Source organism: Antedon bifida, chromosome 7, assembly GCF_963402885.1.
Source record: "Antedon bifida chromosome 7, ecAntBifi1.1, whole genome shotgun sequence".
Classification (NCBI taxonomy): Eukaryota; Metazoa; Echinodermata; class Crinoidea; order Comatulida; family Antedonidae; genus Antedon; species Antedon bifida.
Genome location: NC_136232.1, coordinates 24,822,928 through 24,844,903, shown reverse-complemented (window position 1 = coordinate 24,844,903; position 21,976 = coordinate 24,822,928). Strand labels below are relative to the sequence as shown.

General features: G+C 32.2%; 1 protein-coding gene across 1 annotated transcript in view; it reads right to left on the bottom strand.

Annotated features, from left to right (window-relative positions):
• Nucleotides 1–4,204: 4,204 nt before the first annotated feature.
• LOC144848750 (double-stranded RNA-specific adenosine deaminase-like) overlaps nt 4,205–21,976 on the bottom strand; it is a 48,424-nt gene continuing 30,652 nt past the window's right edge. Inside the window, exons 2-9 of the mRNA XM_078705643.1 lie at nt 18,831–20,089; nt 16,690–16,846; nt 13,804–13,975; nt 8,969–9,062; nt 7,721–7,995; nt 7,075–7,254; nt 6,724–6,958; nt 4,205–6,319 (exon numbers count right to left, since the gene is read on the bottom strand). Of these exons, the coding sequence (XP_078561769.1) occupies nt 6,070–6,319; nt 6,724–6,958; nt 7,075–7,254; nt 7,721–7,995; nt 8,969–9,062; nt 13,804–13,975; nt 16,690–16,846; nt 18,831–20,062 (2,595 nt within the window). The 5' untranslated portion in view covers nt 20,063–20,089 and the 3' untranslated portion in view covers nt 4,205–6,069. The remainder of the gene's footprint in view (nt 6,320–6,723; nt 6,959–7,074; nt 7,255–7,720; nt 7,996–8,968; nt 9,063–13,803; nt 13,976–16,689; nt 16,847–18,830; nt 20,090–21,976) is intronic.

Here is a 21,976-nt window from a genome sequence, read left to right as displayed (position 1 = left end):
TAGCATGTATTAGGATTAGGAAAAGCAAAGATTAGCATGTATTTGGATAAGATTAGCATGTATTTGGATTAGAGGATAGGCAATTTGGATTGTGATAAGAAATATTAGCATGAATTTGGATTAGGAAAGATCAGCAGTTATTTTCTACCATCTAATGAGCATAGAAGCAAGCTACTCAATATACGAACTAAAAATTATTCATGTTTGAAATATACATAAATATTCCATGTCACAGTGGAATTTTATACTTTGATGATTTTGCCTTTTTTGACATTTTATTTCTAATGGAATTTTTTTACGAGACAGACAAAAAATATCATCATGTAGAATATTCAAATAAAACACATTTCTTAAATCTTTAAACATTCATAACATATATTAGAAATATGAAGGACTGCTGAATATGCAAATTAGGTAATATGCATTGATTACAATCAATTGAATGGTTTTGAATATGCATATATAAATATTAATTTATATCATGAATATTCATAGAGTAATAATATCTCTGTACGTTACAATGAATACATAAATATAAATATTCATAAATTAGTTATAAATATTAAAATAAATTTTTTTCTAATGTATGAATATTCAAAATATGCAGATTTAAAAAAAAATTAAATAATATTTATTACATTGAACAGAAAGATAAAAATAACTACTTATTTCAAATTTAAGGAATATAAAATTATTACATGTTTTTTATTTGAGTATTAATAGTTGAGAAAAAAAATATCTGCGATTAAAAATGAAGAGGATTTAGAATAATAAATTTTTAAAACATATATCAATCAAGTATAATTCTTGAATGCAATAAAATATAGCTTATACTTAGTGAGACTCATTAAAAACTCAAACATGACAGATTTACGTATTATGTCCACGAACATTGTGTAATTTGTTTGAGTTTCAACAACAGACATACAGCCAGACAGACAGTTAATGATGATAAAACTAGGGCAAGGGGAGTTGTCAGTCATAGAAGAAGATAAATATGTGTACTACATCAAATATCATTGGATATTTTACGCATTTCGAAAAAAAAAAATATATTTTCACCGTAATCTGTATTACAGCTTAAAAACTTAATGCTGAACAAGTATTTAAACATTATCTTGTTTTTTGAAAGATAAAATTAACTTTATAGTAAACACACACATTTATTTGGATATTCCTAACAACTACCACATATTCTTACAAACAGATATTTATTATTTAATATATTTACGTATACTAACTACTAGTAAAAAAGAACATGGAATGATAATATTATAATGAATAAATATTTTACAACAACCTTTACATGGTCTTTTTCGTTCTTATCATAAATATTGCAATCATCGTATCATACCGACAACGAATCCATAATCAGATGCCAATTAGAATTTCTGATAATCCGCAGACGTAGCTTGTCTGAATTTTATCAAAATACATATAATACTGGTTTAAATAGGAAGGCAAGAATGATGTACTATTTATATATAAAACATCCTAAAATATTTAGAATTAAAAGCTAAGGTTCTGAGTAACTTTAGCATCAACAATAAGCGACATCTAGTATAGTTTACTTTTACCTTTTAACATTTAAATTAATATTATCCAGAGAGGATAGCATTATCAATAAACAACAATTTGAATAGTTTAAAGTTTAAAACTAGTAGGCCTACTACTATAACATTACAGTACACAAACACCAAACATGAAATAGCAAGACACAGACGAAGTTTAGAACCAGATCTTAAACTACTTTTTTTTTAGAATTTAGTTTTAAGTTTGGAATTGGTTGGAAACACTAGAAGTAGTAATATATATTTTTAGCTGATTTCATGAAACGACAGTGATACAATCATAAGTAAAACATTTAGATAAGATTACTTTTTTTAAACACTAATGCATTTTTTCAGTTTTTAATAAGTTTGTAATTGGCATGAAATATTAGAATGATAAACACAACACTTAAAACAAGTTCATAATATTCAGTAAGTTAAGTAGTCATGAATCCCACATATTACCAGTTAGGGGGTAATAATATTGTACAACATTATAGGAGAAGACTGATTCTACATTTTGGTCGTAGAACTGCAAAACTCCAATAACAATTGTGAAGTGTAAATGGAAAAATTTGACTATATATATATATATATATATATATTCTATTTACCAGATATTCTATTATTTTACTACCAAGAGAGTAATAACATTTCTACAGATTTTTTTAGGTAGTACATGCTGATAGCGTTATAATCCATCTTATACTCTTCATATAAGGCATTCGTTCATTTGAAGCACCATAAGTTTATATCAACGACGTCAGTAGCGTGATGCTATAGGCTTACGACAGACAAGCAAAACACTAAAAGGTGATTTAACACTATCTATATCAGCTATAGATACAGGAGCACCATCATCAAAGTATGTCAAAGGTCAAACAGGGGCATGAAAAGTTTACAAGAATTATCAGGAAAATTTATTATCGTACAGTGATATACAGTATAATGTATATCGATACTTAGTTCAAACCTTTGCTTCACAAATTAGCATATGACAACAACTTAGCTTCATTTTGATGTAAAGTACATTTAGCATTTACAGCAATTTTGATTATACAGATTACGCTCAATTTGAATCATGATGCGAATATTAAATTTCTTCACTAAGAAGATGAGTTCCCAAATGCTTAAAATAAATTATTCAACAGTATAATATATTGAGTATAATATTCAGAACAACCTGGCAACTTGAATAATTCAAAAACTGCCTAATGTGACATTTTTAGAAGTTCAAGGGGAATCTTAATGCCACTGATCATAAAACAAATTACTTTTTTATCTTTTATTATTGCTTGTTCAATGAAACAATAATATAAAACGATTTTTTGAATAATTTAAAATGGGCACAGTACTGATAACAATTGCTTTTTAGAAACAACAATATTTTTTACAGCTTTTTTTGACAGTTAGATTAATAAATATAATTGTATTTAATGATAATATAGACACAGTTAAAATTCAGCATTAGCGTGAAATAGCCTATCTATTAGTACTACATCAACAAACACATCTATTTAAAATATTCAATCCAACACACAGTCATATAATTTTAAAAAACAATTACAAAAATGTATTTTTTAAAATGCTTTATGAGAAGCAAAGGAGTTGTGCACATGCGGTATACATAAGTCATTTAAAAAAAGCCTTTTTTTTTCGCAATTTGACAAAACACAAATTTTGACATGAACAGCTACGTTAGAATTAAAAAGTGGATTTTATATTTACACAGAAACAAATTTGGTTTATTGTTTATTTTAAGACCAGCTTAAATACCTTTTAAAATTTGTAGTTTGTTTATGAGTAATGATTAGTGTACACAGAATATGTTTCCATTTTATACTCGCACTAAAACTATATTCTACCCAATTTAATAGACAATCATTTTGTGGTAAATTATGAGGAATCTTGAGAGGTCAAAGGTTAAAGTTCAAAAGATTATATATTGGCACAGTATATTATTCAAAACACTATTCTATCACTTATGTTCATCCATAAGTTTAAAATCTTATTAATTTATTTATTTGCATTCTTTGTCCAGTTTAATTAAGTTTACTTTTTTAAAAGCTTATAATAAATTATATGTAACATAAATGGATATATAAATAAGTTTAGCATAACAAAGAACAGAATATAGAACATAAATTTAAGGCAAGTTGAATTAAAAGCACTTGGGACAAAGTATAAGTTAAGATAAAACATAAAAGTTAAATGTTTACAGCCCTGTATCTTATATTTTCCTTCCTCTTTGGTGGTTTAGTCCTTTGCACCTTTATAAATAGAGAGTACCTCAAATGGGGAAGTAGGTAAAACGGTCATCATACCAGAAGATAGAAAGGGATTTACTAAAGTAGGGATATCACAGAGGTTGGTGTACACAAGTGATTCTAGTAGATAGTAGAGAAGATGCACATATAAATGAATGCTGTGCATTAACATCAGAGAATGGCATGGTACTTTGATGACTTCAGTGGTAGCACTGACATCATCAAAGAGGATGGCAGAAGTCATGCTACAGTGGTGACATCAGTGGTATCACTGACATCATCAAGGAGTATGGCAACAGTCATGCTACAGTGGTGACATCAGTGGTATGTACCACTGACATCATCAAAGAGGATGGCAGCATACATGCTACAGTGGTGACTAGTGGTATACTGACATCATAGAGGATGGAAGCAGACAAGCACAGGACAAAATGACGACAAACACAAATGATACTGATATCACACAAGAGGACACAAGATGGCAAATATGGGATTGTCTCTTTCACACAAGATGGCAACTATGGAATTCATCTCTTTCAAACAGCTTTTCAATTAACCTTTTACTCATCATCATCATCAAACATCAAATGGCATTTTAAGTATTTCTTAACATTAACTAGATGGCATCGCAGTGCAATTTTCAAGCAGTACCAATGACAAACTATTGGTATGGTGTGTTCATTCTATATTACAAAATGATTACTTAGTTCTTATCAACAGACAGTGCACGATTTTAAAGCGTTACTCTACAGTAATATTATACATACACACCAATTGTGGTTAACTTTCACCAGATGCGGTAATACTTGCAGTAGATGTAAATAGTTTCTGATTCATTAGAACATGAAGAAACTTGTTTCAAAGAATTAGCATCTATTTACAAGTAACCTTCAACAATACAGCATCAAGTGAAAATCTGCCCTTAAACGTCTCCTACTAAACGTACCACTGATTGTAATGGCCTAGGCTATATGATGTTCACATGCCTAATATTTAGTCGCATCGTTCAACACCAAGGCTATTCGATTTTGGCCAATTCATATTATTTTTTAACATCTGAGAAGTTATTGCACTATCCACTATTAATGGAATTCATTTTTTTATTGTCGAATCATTCTGAGGCATTGGTTTGAAACATTAATTACCATAACCGTGTGAATCCCACTCTGCTATTAATTGGGGGTGGTATCAAATTACTTATAGCTGTTTCTTAGAGCATTCTCTATATCCCTTCTAATTATTCCAAAAACACATTTAACCGTCAGCTATCCTGTTTTAAAGATACCCTTCATTATTGAGAGGTAAGCTCAGGCCTTATCACAACATTTTTTTACGGTGAAAGTAAAAAACTATGTGATTTCAAAAAGTTCCCTTTAAATTGTGAGCTCTATATTGAAACCTCATTTCTTTCTTCACACAATTACGGTAAAGTTTCCTAACCAAATTATCATTTTTTATATAATACTGTCCTGTTAATTACGATACAATTTTCAAGTGATAGTTGGATCTTAAGTTTACAAAACTTAATAACCATCTATTTTTGTAGCGTACCAAGTATCTTTCCATGTAGCTAGGAATGTGCCACAAACAAACATACATTTATTATATTTTCAGTGTTGTTCCACAAAGTGAACAAAATGAACCAAGATGAGAACAATCTTCCAAAGTCAGCATTTCAAGCAGGAATTTTCAATTAGAGCAGCTTTGGAGTGCCTTTGAAGTAGTTGAAACAAGCTCTTATCGCAAGAATGTGTAGCCTACATTAGCAGAAGGCCACTTTCAAAGCAGCCTAGCCAGGCAAGCTGGTCTTACTGCAAGAACTTTTCAAGCAGATTATCCAAACAAACTACAACGTAGTTCTGTCTGGAAGTCATAGCCTAGCTCAAATTCCCAACATGTCAAATGACTACTTGATCTTCTGACTTCATCCACTTATCCTCACCATTAGAAACATATCCACTTGCTTTTTGATCTCTTCTTTTAAACAACACATTCTTTTTAAAAATTTCTACCGGGGTTCTTCTACAAAATGTGGATGGTTTGGGTGACAACATTTTATAACAATTGTTTGATACCACTATATTTTTATCCAGGTGCAAAAGATCCGCAGCAGATGTTGCTTCTCCTTTTCTTCTTTCTCTTAAACGTAACTTTTCAAGGGGTCTGCGATGTTAAATCCAAAAAATTATATGAAATTAATATACTTTCAAAGAAAATTTAGCAATATAAGTTTACAAAGGTGGGGCGTAAACTTAAGAGCTAAACTGGTACTTAAAATGCTTTTCGTCGAACGGTTTTTCTAGCCAATATCCGTAGCCACCTTCGACGAAGCACTCATTCAGATGTTGTTTTGCTAATTGAAAATCAGTTGCCAATCGTTTAGCTTCTAAATACCAGTCTGTTTCCAGAAGGTCGTTTCGGTTGAAACAGACACAAGTTTTGCGGAACTCGTTGAATAACTCCGCTTTACAAAGAACAGATCGCACCTTCTCATCCGTGCATCTGACAGAAACAAAAGAATGATTAGTTTTGGGCTTAAAATAAGAAAAGGTATACTTAATTTATCCCGTTTTAATTACTGATAAAACTATACTGATGCCCACCTCAGCACACCCTCAATTAGCCCACCCTCAAACTTGGATTTTCATGCAAATAATCATGTGGGTATGCAGCTTTGTTTTTTAGGAGGAAGGGACAGCAGTTATCATTTAAATATTGATCACTGTTCACAATTATCTTAAGACTTGTCTACACTATCAAACTTTATGTGACAAAAAATGTGATGTGCCCATATATGGACATGATGATGTCATACCACAACCATATTTGGGCACACTTTTTTTGTCAAACAAGTTTGATAGTGTAGACAAAGCTTTAAACTAAACAAAAATGTTTAGTTCACCGACCTTCCTTTAGTACCATCTGTGACCTCGGCTTTTGCGCATCCTGAGAACCAGTTGATGCTGTATTGTTTAGTTTTTTCGGTGGTTCTTTGAGTCTCAATCTTCGTGACATGTCCAAGTAGCGGGTGGCTGACACGGTAAGTAGGTGGTAAGCACGTTGTCAGGTTTTTAGTCTCGTGAACATTTTGTAAACGACAACAAACCGCTCGTGATAAATGGCCATGATGGTAAAGTGTGCCTAAGAAGATAAAGCGTATAATTAAGTAAACATTTATTCGGGGGAAAATATTGAGTAATATTGATAGGGGCCTGTTTATACTGCACATAAAAAAAAATATCAAAAAAATATCTTACCAAGTGTAAGTGAACTCATATATATTGGATCGAGAAAGTGGCTCAATAGCGCCCCCTGTAGTCCAAGAACATTCCATCTTGCAATTTTGTCACTACATGACATCGTGCGTAGACGCTCTCCTCTGTTAATGCCATCCCATGTCTGCATGTACTCTCCTTCAATAGGATTGGTTCCCTCTCCTTTAAAAAAGAGGAAAGAAATCGTATAATATATCAATTTCCAAATAGATTTTAGTTCTATACTATATTATAATTATATTGTTTGAAGGTTTGTGCCATTCTTACTCCTGAGGATGATCAAAGTGTATTGATCGAAACGTCAAGAAACAGATCTTTTCAGAACTATATATACACGTGGTGTACCGCTTTATAACTTTATATCAACATATATATATTATACTGTATGTTTTTAATTGCAATACAGAATAGTGTTATGTGTAGTTTTGGGACCTAAACTAAACCTGGTTTATAATTTGATAAGTGTCGAACAAGTGAATATTTAAATCAACACTGTATGAGGACGACTGCATACTGGCATTTATGTATGCATAGTCATCATCCAAAAGCTTGAGTTTATTTTTCATAGGTTATACCATTTCATAATAGGGGTATTGTAATAGTAGTAGTAAATGTCTGATATTCATACCTGTCTCTAGCTTTGTTCGCAATAAACCTTGATTCCTCTTCTCAAGTGTCGCCACGTGTTCCGCTTTACCACTGAAATCTAGGTCGGCCGGAGGACCTTCTACGTTTGGTCCGGTGTCTGAGCGAGAAAATTGCGAGCCGTCTCCACAAGGTGCTGTACTAATATATAAATGAAACGTGACGTCATCGTTTACTCCCAGTTTTCCAGAGGGCTTCCGGCAAAAAATAGATTGTTCCGGGTCCTGCTGGTATGAGCGTAATTCATTGTACAAGAACCTGAAAAAATAATATGTTTTAAACAGACTATATGAGATATGACGTATAGTATTTTTTAAGCTTAAAACACTGAGCGACATAGAGATTTAGCTAAAGACCGTAAGAGATGGTATGACCTCTATTAAAGGATCCTTTTGACCTTCGTGAGGTTTTTTCCTGATCGTAATCGTATGATCAAAACGGTACTGGGTATGACTATCGTTCATGTTCCCACCTAATCATCCATTCATAGAAGTATTGATGAAGAAGTCAATTTGTGGTGATTAGAATGCAAAGCCGTTGGTCCCATGTACATACTTTGCACATTGCATGGATTGTTAAAAAACAATTCAATTTTAATGATAAAGATAAAAAGTTGGTTGGTTGGTAGTGAATCCATGCTGTTAGATACAGCATGCATGAGATGAACATTTTTATTCCACATTTTAATGATTGAAAACTTATTATCCAACTATTTTTTTCAGAATATAAGATTCATTGTTAAGTTCACAACCAGAACAAATCACTATATATCAAATAATAAATCAACTCTAATGGACAAAAATCTATTAGAATTTTGAAAAAAAACCTAAAAAAACAATCAGGTAAAAATGTAGGTTGTTTCATTCTTTAAATTATTCCGATTGTCAAGAAATAAAAAGACAAATATAGGTTGCAAATTTATGATGGTTTGGTCATTTTTGAAAATCAATTATCAAACTTTATGATTAAAATAAATGAAGAATATAAACCGGATAAAACGAACCTTATTCATTAAAAAAATTTCACAGGGGTACTGTTAATTCATTGGTTTGATTATCAATGATATATTGTCACAGCTAATGAGTCTAGAATATCTAAAAATTATTTGCAATTACTTGATAATTTAAACAGTCAATGTGTCCCTTTAGAAATGGACCCTAGGGAAATCCCTAACACTTATATAAGACAGCTGCTGATTGGTCAGTTATTCCCTGTAGGATGTTGGCCTTACCTGATGAATGCTCGTCTCGTAATGATCTCTGCGTGCGAATCGTTAACAGTTAAACCTTCCATGCTAAGCATATCGCCGGTCACACATCGATTACCTGCAAATACCATTAATAACGCATTATTTTTACTAGGATGTCTCTGTTTCAAATTCAGTAAAAATCATTATATATTTTTATTTCATATGATAAACTTCTTAAGTTTTATCATATCACTACACAACAAAGGTCAAAGTTTCAAAATGTTTATTCGAAAAGCACTTCATGAAAAAAATATTTCTCTTTTAATAATCTCTTTCTCTAATAGTGCTGTATCTACATATTATGATAATACTATGTATTACAGGCAATTCCCTAAATACAGCATCTCATATGTATTACATGTTGTGCCTGTATCAAGGAAGGTTAAGTTAAGGGTTTGGTTAGGGACTATGATACAGGCGTCACATGTGTTTTACATATGATGATACAGCACAGACAATCAACTGTATAATAATGTTTGCTATATACAATCTGGAAACTATAATTGAACTTTCTCGCTTGATAGAAATCGTTGGAAAGAAAGGCTGCAATAAAGAATACAAACAGCTGACGTGAGTTATGGAGACATTTGGGACATGCGACAAGACATGCAACAATGAAACTAAAACAACATATTTTAAACATGTTTTTTTTAATAACTAATTAAAGAGTTAGTGATAATTCATCTATGTTGGTGAACTTGTGAACAGCCACCATCAAGAATGCAGATATGACAGATTTCCATTGTAAACTTTAATAAAGGATTGAAGATGGTACAATGGCAACGAATCGGACTTGTGCGTGAGGTGGCATATGCTTGTAACCTACATGTGCGTTGTGTAGCAGGATGCCTATTGTCTCATCCTTCAAATGGGACATAAAGTTGTTGTCAATTCTAGGCACATGTGAGAAAACTCTCTCAAAGAACTTCAACATAAGTTACTATATAAATAAGATATTGTAAAATTTGTATGGTTGTTTTGTCATACACATTTTTCATTTGGGTGATCAAAAAGATCAGAATTGTACTGGGAATAACTACATTTGAACCACTCCGTAGAGCAGGGGTGGGGAGAGTGAGCGGTCAGCGATTGTGGGCAATGGGATATCAAAATGAATTGTACTGGAAATGTTTTAAACTACATTTGAACCACCAAGGAGAGTAGGAGTATGGAGGGTGAGTAATCAGGGATTGTGGGTAATGGGATATCAAAATGAATTTTACTGGGACAGATTTAAACTAAATTTTAAAACAGTTTACTCAATTTGGGGTTGCTATCTTTGCTAGTTATTCAAACGTTGGTAAAATAATTTTACCTTTTTTAAACACAAAAATGAATGTGTTTTTTATGGTCAAAAGTTAAACTAGTTAAGAGCGAGAAATATATACAATCTTTTACTTGAGGATAATATACATCAAAACGTGCGGAAATTTCAAATGAATCTTCTAAACGATATTAATGCATTGGAGGGTAAAATAGTGTAAATGTAATTCAGTTGATCCAGATAACATAATCACCAAACTGATAATTATTCTCGATGAAACTAAAGGCCCAGTTTAAGTATCCAAATAGCCTTCATAATCTGCCTAAAGCAAGCGTATTCCTTCATGCCGTGTTATCCCTTATACTAAATTAACTCCGCAATTACTATTAACGTGAATTCATTACATACATTTGATGCTCCGAAAAGTCGATCTCATTTATGACGGCATTATGGAGAATGGAATGGCTGGGTTTTATGACGTCTGAGGTTAAATGTGTGCTTGTCGCTAGGATCGCATTATCAATATATAATTCCCAGATTTATTTTATTACACAAATTACAGCCTGAATTTGTTTATTCAAAGTTTGATTATATAACTTAGGTTTCTTTTCTCAGTTTGTACGTACAGCGCTTTGGAATGTTTTTCTTGTTTGTATGTCGCGTACTAAAATCATATGATAAATGGTAGTCTAAAATTAAATGTTTTTGTTAAATTTAAGATAATTTGTTTTTATCCAAAAACTGGACTTTTATGTATATTTAGGGAAAGATGCTTCCCTCACTGTCTCATCCTTTGGATAGAACGTAAAGCTGTTGGTCCTGAATATTAAAATGCATGTGCATGATAAACAACTTTGTACACTCATTAAAAAGATTCATTCGGTTGGTATTCCAATTAAAATATAATAGTTAATTATATAGTTGGCGAAACGTCAGGTAAATAAAATAATCGTTATTTACTATTACTATTACGGTTGAGATTTAATTAACTATTATATTTTAACTTTGTACACTATTTAAAAATAATAAGAGATTGTCTCTCAGTGTGCTTATCCTGGTAGATGATGCACTGTGGCTACCGAGGGTCCTTAGAGGACCTCTCAGGACAATTAATGACAACTCAGTGACTACCACTAGTATCACATCTTAATGAGTAAAGCTCTGTTTACACTATCAAACTTTATGTGACAAAAAAATCTGATGTGCCCATATATGGAGATGATGATGTCATATCACTACCATATTTAAGCAAATAACTACCACATTTGGGCACATCACACTTTTTGGTCAAACTAGTTTGATAGTGTAGACAAAGCTTTATAGTTTCCACAAGCAAGGATAATCCTTGTTTTCAATCCATCTTAACAAAACAGAACCCATATGTAATAATCTGTCTTAATTTTTTTTGTAAATATACTAAAAAAAAGGAAATAAACCTAGGCGCAGGCTTTTAACTAGAAACTATAAATCTAGCTAGAATTTGTTTTGTAAGTTATCACAAATAATAATGGAGGTAATTGTATTTGTTTCGCAAAATGTAACATTTGTTGAGCACAATTTTAGGTTAATGTTCTCCGTGGAATTACTTAATTTGATTTATAGTCAAATTAGGTAAAGTACAAATCAGATCAAACATTTCTGTTCAACTATTTACAGAATACATTTATCATTCGTCGCATAAGTGATTAATTTCAGTTCTTGTGATTGTTAATTAGTTTTGCCTTTACTACTGAAAAGACATAATATATTTATGGTTTTGTTTGCCTAATACATACATACTTATGTAAGTGGTTGAATACAGCAAGTTGTTTTTACATTTAAAATTCAAATGCAATAACAATTAATACTCAGTAGCAGCAGCTTAACTGGGCGAACATCTATTTAAAAAAAAAAAAAACAATATGGGCAAGTATGTTTAAATAAATTTGGGCAAGCATGTAATAAAACCAGTCTGACATCCAAGTAATTAAACCAGCCTGGGAACACACAAATAAAACCAGTCTGGGAAAGTGTGAAATGAACATCAGTCTGGGCAAGTGTGTACTAAAATCAGTCTGGGAAAGTGTATACTAAAATCAGTCTGGGCAAGTGTGTACTAAAATCAGTCTGGGCAAGTGTGTGTACTAAAACCAGTCTGGGCAAGCATGTAACAAAATTAATTCGGGCAAGCATATAACAATTTAACCAGTCTGGGCAAGCTTATAATAAAACCAGTCTGGGCAAACTTATAATAAAACCAGTCTGGGCAAGTGTGTAATAAAACCAGTCTGGGCAAGAGTGTGTACTAAAATCAGTCTGGGCAAGAGTGTAACAATTTAACCAGTCTGGGCAATGTGTCTAATCCGGGCAAACGTGTAATTAAAACCAGTTCGGGCAAGCGTGTATTAAAACCAGTCTGGGCTAGTCAATTGAACTTGTGTACCCTGTTCAATGATAGTTTGAACTAATTCTCTTGTTTTGCCATTTCAAATGTTCATTTTCTATGTGCCTCTAAAAATATTTGACAAATAAATAAATTAAACATATGCAAAGTTAATGGTGTGAGTTGGCTTCTATTAATGTTAAGTACTCGGCTTCCTTATATCGTATTTCAACACATCAATGCTAATATCATGTCATCAAAATTTAATGCCGGAATGTAAATTTCTGTTACTGCTGGTTAGCATTGAGTGGACCTATTTCGGTTAATCTTACAGACACCTCAGGTACAGTGTGATGTTTCATTATATGAACACGTCAGCATCTAGCGTTTCAAATACTCATGAGGAAAAATTGTATGAAAAATAAGAACAAGATGTCATGGGACCTAACTGAAATATTAATATTTTAGGTTTTGTTATTAAGATATGTGATAAAGTTTCAATTTTTGAGCACCAACAGAAGAATTGTACAAAAGGAAACGGAACAAGTTTCAAGGTCAAAGAATGACATAAGAAAATAGAGGACAGTTTTTGTAATTTAACTTAACCTGCTTTAAAAAATTTAGCTACTACTGTATTGAATTTAAAATGGCGAAAATAAAGTTACATTTTGTGATAAAATTCTACCTGTAAGCTTGTTATTTGCGATATTAAAATATAAAAGAAAACATTAATCTATGCCACGTTATGTAACAATCTCACAAATTCTAAAATACACATGTCACTATAATACAATTCATTTTTCCAAAGCAACAAGCATAAAAATAACATTAATAATACAAAAACATAAAAAAATAAATCACATTTATCCATTGGGAGAATGACAGGAGAACAATATGTTTTTTTATAATCAAATATAAAAATAACTTGAAGAAAAATAAAATGTCCGATAATATATAATAAAATTCTGCTGTGCGTACACATTCTGAAATGATTACAATTTGAAACAAACATGACAATCAAATGTAGAAGATGAATCCAAATTGCATAATAAATTGTTTTTTCTATTATAATTCAATATTTGTTTTCCCATTTTCATTAAAAAAAATGCATGTCAATATATATTCAACAGTATATAATGAGATAACTCACCAATAATTTTGACAAGATGGGTCATTGTAAAATAAACATACCTGTTCCTAAGCTAACGACCACGCCATCATCATCGTTGCCCCGACGCATTATGAGGGAAGCGATTACGGATCGACCCCCAATACTTTCTCGGATGTCTGCTGCCAAGTCGCTGTATTTCTGATGAGCCAATCCAGCTATCTTGTCAAAGAAAGTTGAGTTTGGCCCAACCGGCTGAAATGATGAAAATCAAGAAAAAATGTTAGTAATAGTTTCATATTTATAGTTAGTGAATCTTTACAAGATGCTGTCTTAGGTCTGTGAAGCTTTCAACTTCATCCCAAGCTCTGTCTACACTATTAAACTGGTGGGATGTGCCAAAATATGGTAGTGATATGCCCAAATATGGTAGTGATATGACATCATCATGTCCATATATGGGCACATCACATTTTGTTGTCACATAAAGTTTGATAGTGTAGACAGAGCTTAAGACCAACACCAAGCCTAGAACAAACCATACTTTGGGATCTGTCCAATAACAGCTAACAACTTCAAAACATAGTGCATGGGATGGATTGGGTCTTGCAAAATTGTCTGCTAAATTCCAATAATACATGAAGCATAATAACAATACGTTGAAGTCATTCCAACTTATCCTCCCGGAAAACCACAAAACAATACTAAAAGTGAGAACAATTTTCTATAGACAAATCGGAATGAGATTTCTCCAAGAAAAAGTGAATGTGAACTAGAAATAAATTAATCATAAGAATTTCTTTGACAAATTCCCTAGCTTTCAGTACCGCAGTTTGTTAAAACTCTTTTATTATTGCGAAAATTGTTTTTCAGAAAAATATTTTGATATGATTTATAAAAAATATATTTGATACTGAAATGAATATTTTATCACAATCAATACTAAGGTACAACTGTTGCCAGGTCATCTGTAACTATTTGCCCAAAGATTAAAATAAACATTTCTCTTATTAATGTATATTATTTTTTATTGCAAGTATATGACAGCTGCTACTCCTATGGGAGGCCAAAGGTGTAATAATTAATGAAATAATAAAAGATTATACAAAAATGATAGTAAATATAATGCAATTAAATAATTTTGTGAAACAGACTTCTGATCGATTTTAATGAGTTTCAGATGGTGAAATCTAAACATGAAATGAAACAATAACAGATGGAGAGATGCGGGTGATGGCTGAAATTCGAATGTGTCTACGTAGGCTTACTAAAAAGGAATTTTCAGCGAGTTGAATGTTCTGATAAACAAAGAAAATTAGAACAGCATGTTACAAGTATTGATAAAAACACAAAGAGCAAAGTTTCTCTTAAAAACTCTCTTGGTATCTGTTTGTACTTTTCAACTGTATTTTTTCTTTGGATACTAAATAAATTAAGAAACACATATTAATGTTTCTTACATAGTAAACTTAATTCAATTTATTTTAATATGTTTGATTTACAGTGCATGTATTGAACTGCCTAATGCAATTTGTACATTTGATTTAATAGACTTGCACCGTGACGAACCGTAAAATCTTGTTTTACATTGTAGCATAGCTTCATACAGGTGAAATTGCTATAAATCATAATAAAATAATAATTAATATTTATTGTTTATTATTATTCACTGAGCACTGACAGTAATTTGGTAATTATTCAATAATATTGTGATTTTTTATTAATGATTTTTTAAGACGATAAAATTTAAATTAATGCAAATGTTTTTGTATTTAAAAATTGATTAAATTTATTGAAAATGTATGTTGCTCATAATAAACAGCGAACCTATACCGTGTCAAACCATAACCTTGTTGCGTTATTCATATAACAGCTTATAGTAAATTGGTATACTTCAAATCTTATATTGTACATTGTAAAAAACGAGTTCTGTAATAGCAAACGGTAGTTACGTATTCCCTACGGACTGAATGCCATTATTAATTATTTATTTGCCAAATATTAATGATCTGGGAAAAAATAAAGTTCAAATACGCAATTGTCGATAAACGATTCAATCACGCGACATATGCCTGTTGTAGATAGAGGCATGTGGCTGAATATTTTGTCCACAAAAGACAGTCTAGGGCCGAACATTAAAGCGTTGAATCTATAAAGGTGTCAGATGCATCAACAGCTGTCCGTGAAAAACGATTGACAACGTGAGAATGTGAAGTGATTCTTTTATTTGGAAATTACCTGTTTGAATAATTAAAAGATTAAACAATGAATAAATTAGAAAGCTTAGGTAATTTGACACGGCTTAATGAGTCATATCCGTGAAAATGTGACGGACAGAACTGGATTGCGACAAAATTAAAAGAACTTATTTGCTCTACAGTATTTACGATGTGATTATTTCACAAGATGATAACTTATTTAAGCTTCTAACGTGTAAGAAAATCAAATTGAAAAATGTAAGTACATAAATTATTAAAAGTAATTACAACTAAACCATTCCAAATGAAATATTGCTGGAATAACGACATAGAGCCATTGAACAGAACCGTGGAACAAAAGCATGGAACAGAACCGTGGAACAAAAGCATGGAACAGAACCGTGGAACAAGACATATGAAAGACAATTTGTAAAAACACATAATAAATTTGTAAACAGAAAATTTGTTTAATCCAATGAAAAAAACATTTATTTTACTTCTTGACAAAACGAAATAATACCTCACGAATAAATAGTAAGAACTAGTATCTGCCTCAGACGTATTGGCCCATGCATTTTCCCTGGTCAAGGTGGGCACTGGACGAGAGAAGCCCTTGATCAATGTTAGGACCAATCAAGGTGCTTAAAAACAGTCCTGGCTTAGTTTCATTCATCATTCAGATGAATGTAAAAACTAAATAACATTGCCGTTCACGACAGACGTCGGCTATAAACAAAAACATAAGACAATTTAAAACACAATTATTCTTACCTGTAGAACAGGGGGTCCATTTCGTTTTGGCTTGTACATGCCCTCCTTCATGAGAATACGCAACGCATAATCTGCCGCTTCGCGTCGTGCCTCTTTCTTGTTTTTTTGTTCTGCCGGAGGAAAGACTCTGCCTCCTAATTTGACACGATATGTGAATCTGATAACATAAAAATTATGCTTATTTATTGTGTAGCATGAAAGTATATTCCTTAAGCTCTATTTACACTATCAAACTAGTTTGACAGAAAAAGTGTGATGTGCCCAAATATGGTAGTGATCGTCCCGAATATGGTAGTGATATGACATCATCATGTCCATTTTGTCACATAAAGTTTGATAGTGTAGACAAAGCTTTAAAGTTCTGGTTTCTGAATTGCAGTAATTTTTTTCGAAATCTTAAAGAATCCAACAGAACCAATAATTTTCCTATCAGTATTACCTTCTAAATCAAAAAGACACAATTATTTTTCGATCTAAAGTTTAAAAGGTGAATGAGGATGTTATAAATGTTTATGAAAAATAATTGAAAACTATCGGAACAAATTAATTCTAAAAATGTCATCGTTTAATTTTGCGTACTTTGACTGGAATGTCTCTTGAAATACTGGTTGACTATTTTTTAGCTTTAAATTAAAGATATACTTTCCTCCTAAAAATACTTTTTTTACAAATTTTGCATTGAATATGTCATTTTAATCACGTAAAAGATATTCACGTTGACCAAAAACGGAATAGAAAAAAAAAATGATTTACCTGAAAAAAATGTAAATTAAAGCGAAAAATACTTAAATTATCATCACAATGGTGTTTGGTTAAAATTAAACAATTTCGATTGTCTTTTTATAAGTGAAATAATAATTTTTTCTTTTTTTTTTTACAGAAGTAAATAACTATATTTAAAGTCTGATTTTATTAATCTTCATTTTTCATGTTTTTGGAGGACATCTTTATTTTTTTTTTCAGGTAAATAATTTTTTTTTTAAATCCAACTTTTAGTCAAAGGAAATAAATAATAAATTTTAATAATAATTATGGATGGCTGCACTAAATTTGTACTGTAGTTATCTATAATCTACTGACGTCTACTAGAACAATTTAACACAGATTTCTTAGAACAACATGGTAATTTAATGTATATAAATTTATGCTTTCACTCGATGAGATCAAGACAAAAGAAATTGTAATAGCTCTAGGCCTGTACATAATTAAACAACTAGTCTTTGCAACGAAATGAGGTTTGTACTTGGGGACAGGTTAAGTACATTAGAGTATACAGTGAAGAAATGATGGAAATAGGATATATGTTTTGCTGCCAGGAGTGTTATGCTAAGTGTTATATACGGTAATCCACACACAACATGTATTGTATGGGGATTAATGTAGAGTTGCATAGGGACTGTTTCTCAAGTAAATGTTTTCTGCAAGTAAATAACCAGTTATTAGTGTTTGAAATTATTTACAGGTGTTTGGCATCAGAAATGGGGCACGTTTCAAATACAGTCCCAATACCAGACTCTATGAAAACCGGAAAATCTGCCAATACTAGACTTTTCTTGAAGTACAAACATTCATTTTTACCATTAAAATAGAAATTTCCAAATACAATACTTTCTTGAAAACCAGACATAGTAGTAGGCCAGCCCGAAGGTGTCCGGTATTGGGAGAGTTGACTGAATTCTGGTTGAAGTGCTAAAACACCATTAAACCAGTTATCACTTTGCAACTAATGTGATGTATTAAAAGTAACACTCAAGACTTCAGTATATTTTCAAATAAATGGTTATTTGACGACAGGCACATGCAAACACATTTAATGCTCTGCTTTGTTAAATAGAGGCTGGGTTGAGAAATAATAATTATGCAACCATGTCTAAAGCTCTGTCTACACTATCAAAAAGTGTGACGTGCTCTAATACGGTAGTGATATGACATCATCATGTCCATATATGGGCACATCACATTTTTTTATCATATAAAGTTTGATAGTGTAGACAGAGCTTTACAAACATGGACAGGATATTCCGCAACAATCTAATCAATCTAACACTAAATGACCATTTCGTTTTACCATCATCATTTCACAAATGCAACAAAATTAAGCTTTGTTTTTAAGAAAGGATTGTTTAAACTGGAACCCTTACCTTGGATTATGCGATGGTCCGCATTCTTTTACAAGAGCAATCTCATGTGGAAGTTGTCGAGATTGTGCATACTCGGTCAGCGCGCTTATTGGATTCTTCTGTGTGTAATCAAAGCGTTCTTTATCAATTTCCATAGATATCTCTCCAACTTCCATTGGTACTGACATATCATCAGTTAGAAGACCACCAGAGCCCATATGGTGTCCTGCCATATTAGACTTTGCCTCTGCCGTTGCCTTTCCTTCTGGTGTGATCTGCCACGTGGGTGGGCTTTCACTGACTTTTCGAGCAAGGCCTTTCTTCTGTAGTCCATACACGGTGGGATTGATTTCACGACAGACGTTCAGACCAACAGCACGAACTAAATCAGATGTGGATATCGTATCAACCGTACTGAGTGCTTCTAGAATCTTTTGTTCTATACTTTCTTCTGGAGACTCCATAGAATCGTGAATCAACTGATTACTGCCTCTTGCAATTATTACGTTATTGTTTCCATGGCTGTGCAGAGCACTACTTGAAGTAGCAACTGATACTGATATGGAACCAGCTCTCTGACTAAAGCCATTATTGAAATTTAACGGCCCATTTCTTAACGATGTTGGAAGTTCTCCAGTGGGAGGGCTGCCATCTGCTGCCACTTGCTTCCTCCCGGAAGGTGTGATCACCCACAATGGTGGGGAATCTTTTACTTTTTTAACAAGTCCATGCCTTTGCATGTTGAATAATGTGGGATTTATTTCTTTTTTTCTCTGCAAGCCAACAGCTTTAGCCAATTCGTTGGCGTGTATTGAATCTGTCTGTGACGATAATGAATACAGGAGTTTCCAGCTTAATTGATCGTTAACTTGCATAGTAACCGTTGTAGGGTTTGGAGGGATACTTGAACTGTTTTCTTCATTACTTTCATTGCTGGAGACCTCTCCATCAGCTCGATCCGAACCGGACGAACTTCGTCTTATATGAACATCTTCTGTCGTGTTTGTCGTAGCACCAAAACTCACTGAACTCTGACCCGGCCTGTTCTCTTTAACTCCATCTTGTTTTACATCCCATTTAGGTGGAGATTCTGAAACTTTTTGTATCTGGCCACGTTGCCGCATCTTGTACAACATTTGATTGGCTTCTTTTTTCGTTTGGAAACCGAGAACTTTTATTATTTCCCGCGTCTCCATTGGCCCATTGTTTTGTTGTAAGACATCAAGCACTTGGTCCATACTTCGCCCACTCATAGCTGGAACATGAATCAGTAAAGAACCCTACAAAAACAATATTAAAAGATTCTTAATAAATATAATCAGTGTTTCGCAGGATAATATAATAGAAATTCAGAATTTCAAAATTCGCATAGTGTTTCAATGATACATTTTTCTACAAAAAAAAGATATATAATATAATAAAAATCCTTAATAATTAATAGTGTTTTACATTACATTTGGTGCTGTTATTTGTATCTTTATTTTTCCATCTTTTTCAATCTCTGCATTCATTAAAATAACACTTTATTAAAGAAAGACATCCGCTGTCTGGACCCAACAAAGTCTCCTCTTAATAGGTGTTTCTCTTAAATAGAAGTTGGCTGTTATTTTGAACAAATGGGACTACTTTTTTATTTGTTTAATATCCACTTCTATATCCTTTCTTTAATAGCCTAATATGGCTACCAAAGAATTGAAATATAAAATAAATGCGACAGTTACTAAATTCCCAAGTACCCACAAGGTGAAAAGAACCGATATAGGCCCGTTATACCCAAGGACGCATTGGCCAACACGGGATACGATACTGTGGACGTGATCACCGATCATGTCGAAATCATCGTCGTCGCTGCACCTAAATACCCACGATGATTAAAAAGTAACGTAGCAAAAACATTATTATAAAATGTGAAATCCTAAGTAATAATTGCCTCATAAAAAACGCGATGAAAGATACAAAGTGACATATTTATAATCATCAATAAGTTATAAACTTGAGAGGTATGTTGTAGCGTCATCATGTGACTGTAATGTGTAACTGTCAACATTGTGAATAATTTATCCATCGCAGTCTGTCATAGATTCGACGTGTTAATCCTATGTACTAAATGAGTTGAGTAAATTGGTTTGGTTGTATATGGTAACCTGTATCCAATGTTACCTGGTTCTGTAGTTTTCAGTTTTATAAAACCCTCGTTTCGACCATATTATTTCCACCAAATTTATTACAAAATACAAGAAGTCAATCAACTAATACTCTTTATAATGTTCCAGCAAGAAAAATTTTATTTATAGAGCATCAACCCTGCAGAATAATCTATGAGTCTAGTTGAATAAAAAAATATTTTATAATTTCTATATTATTTTTTACTGTATGGATACAATGTTATTAGTGAATATGTAGTAGATAAGTTACAGCACTGTATGCATGGAACGGACACAAAATGGCTGTTATTAATTAAAGTGTAGTAGATAAGTTACAGCACTGTATGCATGGAACGGACACAAAATGGCTGTTATTAATTAAAGTGTAGTAGATAAGTTACAGCACTGTATGCATGGAGCAGACACAAAATGGCTGTTATTAATTAAAGTGTAGTAGATAAGTTACAGCACTGTATGCATGGAACGGACACAAAATGGCTGTTATTAATTAAAGTGCAGTAGATAAGTACTGCATTGCATGCATGAAACCGACACAAAATGGCCATAATTATAGAAAATACAGTAAATAAGCTACCGCATGGAACGGCCACAAAATGGCAACCATTATACTAGAATAACCTACTTCATGGAATATAATTCTGAAATCATCAGCAGAAAAAACACTTTAACATTTGTTTTAATTGGATTTCTCCTTAGATATTGAAATTAAAGTGCTTTTCTTCATTAGCCTGATGACCAAAGCTACTGCCATTTAAAATTCCAATGTTCAAATAAATAAACTTCATCAATTTTAAGCAATTTTAATTAATTATACTAACAGGAAAATTAACAAGTAATAATATTCATAATCGAACGAGTTCATTTAAAAAGCATAGCTTGCACAGAAGAGTATAAATATGAACAGACGAGAGATATGATCCATGCTTGTCTTCTCGTGATCGTGAATATATAGTGGCCATAGATCTATTAATGTTTTTAAATCTCAATAAATCAGTTAGTTGT